This window comes from Scyliorhinus torazame, chromosome 8, assembly GCF_047496885.1.
Source record: "Scyliorhinus torazame isolate Kashiwa2021f chromosome 8, sScyTor2.1, whole genome shotgun sequence".
Taxonomy (NCBI): Eukaryota; Metazoa; Chordata; class Chondrichthyes; order Carcharhiniformes; family Scyliorhinidae; genus Scyliorhinus; species Scyliorhinus torazame.
Genome location: NC_092714.1, coordinates 178,308,222 through 178,316,179, shown reverse-complemented (window position 1 = coordinate 178,316,179; position 7,958 = coordinate 178,308,222). Strand labels below are relative to the sequence as shown.

Sequence of the window (7,958 nt, the reverse complement as noted above, 5' to 3'; positions counted from 1 at the left end):
CAAATAACATTCTCATTTCTATTTCCCTTTATACAATTACACCTTTGTTTAAAAAAGACATCACGCAGGCAGCACGGTGGCGCAGTGGTTAGCATTGCTGCCTCACGGCACCAAGGTCCCAGGTTCGATCCCGGCTCAGGGTCACTGTCCGTGTGGAGTTTGCACATTCTCCCCGTATTTGCATGGGTTTCACCCCACAACGCAAAGATGTGCAGGGTAGGTGGATTGGCCACGCTAAATTGCTCGTTAATTGGAAAAAATGAATTGGGTACTCTGAATTTATTTTTAAAAAAGCAATCAGTTCTGCACTCAATTCAACTCTCGGAGGCACAGAATGTCAAATCATTTATATACCTCAACAATTTATATTTTAGATTAGCACTTAAAAAATATATGTATGTATTTTAAAAAGTTCCATTCCAATGAAGAGTAGACTTGCAGTCAAATGCATACATGACTACAGGATGGGGTCTCCGTATGCACAGTCATCTTCTATTGCCAGGTTGTAGAAGTTTCCTTTCCCTCCCTTGTAGGCGCTGGTGACAATTCGCAGCCATCCCCTTTCCCCCTGAAACAGTAAACCGTAGAATGAGTATGATCGCGGCTGAGGATGGCAGGGGATGAAGTCTCTCCATGAATGAGTTGCACATACAAGGCACATTTAATTTAACTTTGGAAGCCTCCCCTAATCCCCGGCTGGCTGAGACAGCATTTTCTTTAACAGCCTGAGGCTGAATCACAGAGAAATCCATCACTGTGGTCAACAATTTCCAAGCCTAGCAAAACCCATATTGGTCTGAAGGTCAAAGGGTCAAATGATAAGGCCAGGTTACTTAAACCTGGCTTGTATTTCCTTGGGAGATATGATTGAGGTGTTTAAAATGATGAACAGGACTTCCGGGTGTGGCGATGACCAGCTGAGTCGCACGTTTCGGCAGCTCCCGGTGAAACGGACTTTTGGGCTCTTGATAGGAGCCCCAACGGCAATTTTGACGGCTAAAAACACTGTGCGGTAAACCAGAAGGGAATCCCCCCTGGATACGGATGAAAAAAGGAGGAGAAAGTGGCCGGATTGCAGTGGATCCTTTAGAACAGCGGCAAGGAAGGCAAGCAAAAACCAAGATGGCGTCGGAAGGTGGCAGTTTAACATGGGGCCCTGAACAACAAGAGTTCTTGAAATGCTGTGTGGAAGAGCTCAAAAAGGAAATGAAGAAAGAGCTATTGGCCCCGATACTACAGGCGACCGAAGGGCTAAAGGAGGAACAAAAGACCCAGGAGTGGGAGCTTGGGGTCGTGAAGGCAAAGGCAGCCGAGAATGAGGACGACATACAGGGCCTGGTGGTGAAGACGGAGATGCATGAGGCACATCAGAAACGATGTGTGGAAAGGTTGGAGGCACTGGAGAACAACGCAAGGAGGAACAACCTGAGGATTCTTGGTCTTCCTGAAGGTGCGGAGGGAGCGGACGTCGGGGCATATGTGAGCACGATGCTGCACTCGTTAATGGGAGCGGAGGCCCCGGCGGGTCCGTTGGAGGTGGAGGGAGCATACCGAGTGATGGCGCGAGGACCGAGAGCAGGAGAAATTCCCAGAGCCATAGTGGTGAGATTCCTCCGTTTTAAGGATAGAGAAATGGTCCTTAGATGGGCAAAGAAAACTCGGAGCAGTAAATGGGAGAACGCGGTGATCCGCGTTTATCAAGACTGGAGTGCGGAGGTGGCGAGAAGGAGGGCGAGCTTTAATCGGGCCAAGGCGGTGCTTCATAAAAAGAAGATAAAATTTGGAATGCTGCAACCGGCAAGACTGTGGGTCACATATCGAGGGAGGCACCATTACTTTGAGACGGCGGATGAAGCGTGGACTTTTATTGTGGAAGAAAAACTGGAATGAGCGGGTTATTAAAAAGAACGTTTGAACAAAGTGGTGGGGCGAATGTGGGGGGCGAAGAAGGGGGTTAAAAAGGGGGGAAAGAGGAGTTTTATGTACTAATCCTGCGATGTGGTAACTTTTCTCTCTTCCACATGTGGTGATGGGGGGAGGAGGGGAGGTGGAGGAGATGGGGCGTTGGCCATTGGGGGCGGGGCCAAGGGAAAAGCGCGGGCTTGGTTCCCGCGCTATGATAATCATGGCGGGAATAGAGAAGCAGGAAGGAGGGGGCGTCGCACGGTGCGAGCCGAGGTCACGGGGGGAAGCCGAGGTCGGCCAGAGTTTGCTGACTTCTGGGAGCAACATGGGGGGAGTAATTACGCAAGCGGGGGATCTAGCGGTGGGAGGGGGGAATTACTGGGTTGCTGCTGCTGGGGAGAGGGGGCAGCTGGTATGGGAGGGGATGGGCGGGGGGGCACCGCCTGGGGGAGATACAGCTGCGTGGGAACCGGGTGAGGAGCTGGAAAAAGGGGATGGCTAATCGACAAGGGGGGGGGGGGTAGGAAGCCCCCCAACCCAGCTGATCACGTGGAACGTGAGAGGGCTGAACGGGCCGATAAAGAGGGCACGGGTACTCGCACACCTTAAGAAATTTAAGGCAGATGTGGTTATGTTACAGGAAACGCACCTGAAACTGATAGACCAGGTTAGGCTACGCAAAGGATGGATGGGGCAGGTGTTCCATTCGGGGCTAGATGCGAAAAACAGGGGGGTGGCTATATTAGTGGGGAAGCGGGTAATATTCGAGGCAAAGACTATAGTGGCGGATAACGGGGGCAGATACGTGATGGTGAGTGGCAAACTACAGGGGGAGACGGTGGTTTTGGTAAACGTATATGCCCCGAACTGGGATGATGCCAATCTTATGAGGCAGATGCTAGGACGCATTCCGGACCTAGAGATGGGAAAGCTGATAATTGGGGGAGATTTTAATACGGTGTTGGAACCAGGGCTGGATAGGTCGAAGTCCAGGACTGGAAGGAGGCCGGCAGCAGCCAAGGTACTTAAAGATTTTATGGAGCAGATGGGAGGTGTAGACCCGTGGAGATTTAGCAGACCTAGGAGTAAGGAGTTCTCGTTTTTCTCCTATGTCCATAAAGTCTACTCGCGAATAGACTTTTTTGTGCTGGGAAGGGCGTTGATCCCGAAGGTGAGGGGAACGGAGTATACGGCTATAGCCATTTCGGATCACGCTCCACACTGGGTAGACTTGGAGATAGGGGAGGAAACAGGAGGGCGCCCACCCTGGAGAATGGACATGGGACTAATGGCAGATGAGGGGGTGTGTCTAAGGGTGAGGGAGTGCATTGAAAAGTACTTGGAACTCAATGATAATGGGGAGGTCCAGGTGGGAGTGGTCTGGGAGGCGCTGAAGGCGGTGGTTAGAGGGGAGCTGATATCAATAAGGGCACATAAAGGGAAGCAGGAGAGTAAGGAACGGGAGCGGTTGCTGCAAGAACTTTTGAGGGTGGACAGACAATATGCGGAAGCACCGGAGGAGGGACTGTACAGGGAAAGGCAAAGGCTACATGTAGAATTTGACTTGCTGACTACGGGCACTGCAGAGGCACAATGGAGGAAGGCACAGGGTGTACAGTACGAATATGGGGAGAAGGCGAGCACGTTGCTGGCACACCAATTGAGGAAAAGGGGAGCAGCGAGGGAAATAGGGGGAGTGAGGGATGAGGAAGGAGAGATGGAGCGGGGAGCGGAGAGAGTGAATGGAGTGTTCAAGGCATTTTATAAAAAATTATATGAAGCTCAATCCCCGGATGGGAGGGAGAGAATGATGGGCTTTTTGGATCGGCTGGAATTTCCCAAGGTGGAAGAGCAGGAAAGGGTGGGACTGGGAGCACAGATCGAGGTAGAAGAAGTGGTGAAAGGAATTAGGAGCATGCAGGCGGGAAAGGCCCCGGGACCGGATGGATTCCCAGTCGAATTCTATAGAAAATATGTGGACTTGCTCGCCCCGGTATTGACGAGGACCTTTAATGAGGCAAAGGAAAGGGGACAACTGCCCCCGACTATGTCTGAAGCAATGATATCGCTTCTCTTAAAGAAGGAAAAGGACCCGCTACAATGCGGGTCCTATAGACCTATTTCCCTCCTAAATGTAGATGCCAAGATCCTGGCCAAGGTAATGGCAATGAGAATAGAGGAATGTGTCCCGGGGGTGGTCCACGAGGACCAAACTGGGTTTGTGAAGGGGAGACAGCTGAACACGAATATACGGAGGCTGTTAGGGGTAATGATGATGCCCCCATCAGAGGGGGAAACGGAGATAGTAGTGGCGATGGATGCCGAGAAAGCATTTGATAGAGTGGAGTGGGATTATTTGTGGGAGGTGTTGAGGAGATTTGGTTTTGGAGCGGGGTATGTTAGATGGGTGCAGCTGTTGTATAGGGCCCCGATGGCGAGCGTGGTCACGAATGGACGGGGATCTGCATATTTTCGGCTCCATAGAGGGACAAGGCAGGGATGCCCTCTGTCCCCATTATTGTTTGCACTGGCGATTGAGCCCCTGGCGATAGCGTTGAGGGGTTCCAAGAAGTGGAGGGGAGTACTTAGAGGAGGAGAAGAACACCGGGTATCTTTGTATGCGGACGATTTGTTACTATATGTGGCAGACCCGGCGGAGGGGATGCCAGAAATAATGCGGATACTTGGGGAGTTTGGGGATTTTTCAGGGTATAAATTGAACATGGGGAAAAGTGAGTTGTTTGTGGTGCATCCAGGGGAGCAGAGTAGAGAAATAGAGGACCTACCGTTGAGGAAGGTAACAAGGGACTTTCGTTACCTGGGGATCCAGATAGCCAAGAATTGGGGCACATTGCATAGGTTAAATTTAACGCGGTTGGTGGAACAAATGGAGGAGGATTTCAAGAGATGGGATATGGTATCCCTGTCACTGGCAGGGAGGGTGCAGGCGGTTAAGATGGTGGTCCTCCCGAGATTCCTCTTTGTGTTTCAGTGCCTCCCGGTGGTGATCACGAAGGCTTTTTTTAAAAGGATTGAAAAGAGCATCATGGGTTTTGTGTGGGCCGGGAAGACCCCGAGAGTGAGGAATGGATTCTTACAGCGTAGCAGGGATAGGGGGGGGCTGGCACTACCGAGCCTAAGTGAGTATTATTGGGCCGCTAATATTTCAATGGTGAGTAAGTGGATGGGAGAGGAGGAGGGAGCGGCGTGGAAGAGATTAGAGAGGGCGTCCTGTAGGGGGACTAGCCTACAGGCTATGGTGACAGCCCCATTGCCGTTCTCACCGAGGAACTACACCACAAGCCCGGTGGCGGTGGCTACACTGAAGATTTGGGGACAGTGGAGACGGCATAGGGGAAAGACTGGAGCCTTGGGGGGGTCCCCGATAAGAAACAACCATAGGTTTGCCCCGGGGGGAATGGATGGGGGATATGGAATGTGGCAAAGAGCAGGAATAACGCAACTGAAAGATCTATTTGTGGATGGGAAGTTCGCGAGTCTGGGAGCGCTGACCGAGAAATATGGGTTGCCCCAAGGGAATGCATACAGGTATATGCAACTGAGGGCTTTTGCGAGGCAACAGGTGAGGGAATTCCCGCAGCTCCCGACACAAGAGGTGCAGGACAGAGTGATCTCAAAGACATGGGTGGGGGATGGTAAGGTGTCAGATATATATATAGGGAAATGAGGGACGAAGGGGAGACTATGGTAGATGAACTAAAAGGGAAATGGGAAGAAGAGCTGGGGGAGGAGATCGAGGAGGGGCTGTGGGCAGATGCCCTAAGCAGGGTAAACTCGTCGTCCTCGTGTGCCAGGCTAAGCCTGATTCAGTTTAAGGTATTACACAGGGCGCATATGACTGGAGCACGGCTCAGTAAATTTTTTGGGGTGGAGGATAGGTGTGCGAGGTGCTCGAGAAGCCCAGTGAATCATACCCATATGTTTTGGTCATGCCCGGCACTACAGGGGTTTTGGATGGGGGTGACAAAGGTGCTTTCAAAAGTAGTGGGGGTCCGGGTCGAACCAAGCTGGGGGTTGGCTATATTTGGGGTTGCACAAGAGCCGGGAGTGCAGGAGGCGAGAGAGGCCGATGTTTTGGCCTTTGCGTCCCTAGTAGCCCGGCGCAGGATATTGCTAATGTGGAAAGAAGCCAAGCCCCCGGGGGTGGAGACCTGGATAAATGACATGGCAGGGTTTATAAAGCTAGAGCGGATTAAGTTCGTTCTAAGGGGGTCGGCTCAAGGGTTCACCAGGCGGTGGCAACCGTTCGTCGAATACCTCGCAGAAAGATAGATGGAATGGAAAAAAGAAGGCAGCAGCAGCCCAGGATCGGGGGGGGGGGGGGGGGAGGGGAGGGGGGGTAGGAGGAACCAGAAGGACTCTCAGGGTTGTTAATATATACTGTATAATATGTATAGGTCGTTGCTACAGATAATTATATATTGGACTGTTAAATTATATTTTTGGAGAGTGTTACTTGTGATAAGGCAGTTGCCAATTAGGGTTAGTTTTCATTTTTGTTATTTATTATTTATTCATTTTCTGTTTGTAAAATAGGTCATTGTTATTTGTGTTGTTATAATATTGTGTAAAGGATGCACAATGTACTGTGTTGGTTGACCAATAATTTTCAATAAAATATTTTAAAAAATAAAATAAAATGATGAACAGGTTTGATACAGAAAGACTATTTTTTCTGCTGTGGGAATCTGGAACAAAGGGGCATAGTCTTAGGATTAGAGCTGGTTATTCAACAGCGAAACCTGAAAGCACTTTTTTCACACAAACGGCAGTAGAATTCTCACTCTGCAAAAGGCCTGCAAATGCTGGGGGAGAATTGAAACTTTAAAGACCAAAACTGATTTTTTTGTTCAGGAGCTTATGGTATCATGGGAAGGGGAGAAATTATTTATCTCGAAGGCTCATTATTAGTTGTGGAATTCGCTTCCCCAAAAAGCATAAGAACATAAGAAATAGGAGCAGGAGTAGACCACCTGGCCCATCCAGCCTGCTCCACGATTCAATAGCATCATGGCTTCAAGCCCACTTCCCACCCGCTCCCCATACCCATTGATTCTCTGACAGACTAAAAATCTGTCTCTCTCAGCCTTAAATATATTCAATGATGGAGCATTCACAACCCTCTGGAGTAGAGAATTCCAAATATTCACAACCTTACAAATTAAGTAATATCTCCTCAACTTAGTCCTAAATGATTGGCCCCTTGTCCCGAGACTGTGCCCCTGTGTTTTAGATTCCCTGATCAGCGGAAACAATCTCTCAGAATCCACCCTGGCAAGCCCCCTCAAAGATTTTATAGGTTTTAATAATATTGCCCCTCATTCTTCTGAAATTTAGAGAATACAAGTCCAATTCACTCAGTCTCTCTTCATAGGGCAACCTCCTCATCCAGGGACTAATCTAGTGAACCATCGTTGTAATGCCCCCAAGTATATTCTTTCTTAAATGTGGAGACCAAAACTGTATACCGTACTCCAGAAGCAGTCTCATCAAAACCCTGTACAATCACAGCAAGACTTCTTTATTCCGGTCTTCCAATTTTTGAATTTATTCAATGCAGAGTTAGGCAGAATTTTGATCGACAAGGGAGTCAGGTTTCATGAGGAGGCAGAGAGGAAAATATTTGCAGCTTATTGAATGGCCGAGCAAGCTCGAGAGGCCAAATGACCTTCTCCTGCTCTTATGTTTTTCTGTAAAGACAGGGAAGTAAAGTTGAAGTACATATCTACCTTGATCCAACTGAATGGCAGTGCAGGGGCAAAGGAGTGATATGGAATGCCCTCCCTGGAGGAATACACCCCATTATCTGAGATGTAGGCACAATTTGGTATGAACCAAGGTTTGGGAATCCACAGTCCTCTCCCCTCATCCAAGTATATGGAGAGAGTCTGCAGGATCTACCAGCGAAAACCACACAGCTCAGAGCACTGATAAGCTTCTTGCCATTCACCTAGCTAGGACATTATAACTGACCTCTTGGCTTTTAGTATTATCTTTATCTGAAGCTGAGTGGGAAGAATCCCAACCCCTGT

General features: G+C 49.4%; 1 protein-coding gene across 1 annotated transcript in view; it reads right to left on the bottom strand.

Annotated features, from left to right (window-relative positions):
* Positions 1-279: 279 nt before the first annotated feature.
* The window catches only part of ctsz (cathepsin Z), a 36,471-nt gene continuing 28,792 nt past the window's right edge, over positions 280-7,958 (bottom strand). Inside the window, exon 6 of the mRNA XM_072514560.1 lies at positions 280-568. Within this exon, the coding sequence (XP_072370661.1) occupies positions 458-568 (111 nt within the window). The 3' untranslated portion in view covers positions 280-457. The remainder of the gene's footprint in view (positions 569-7,958) is intronic.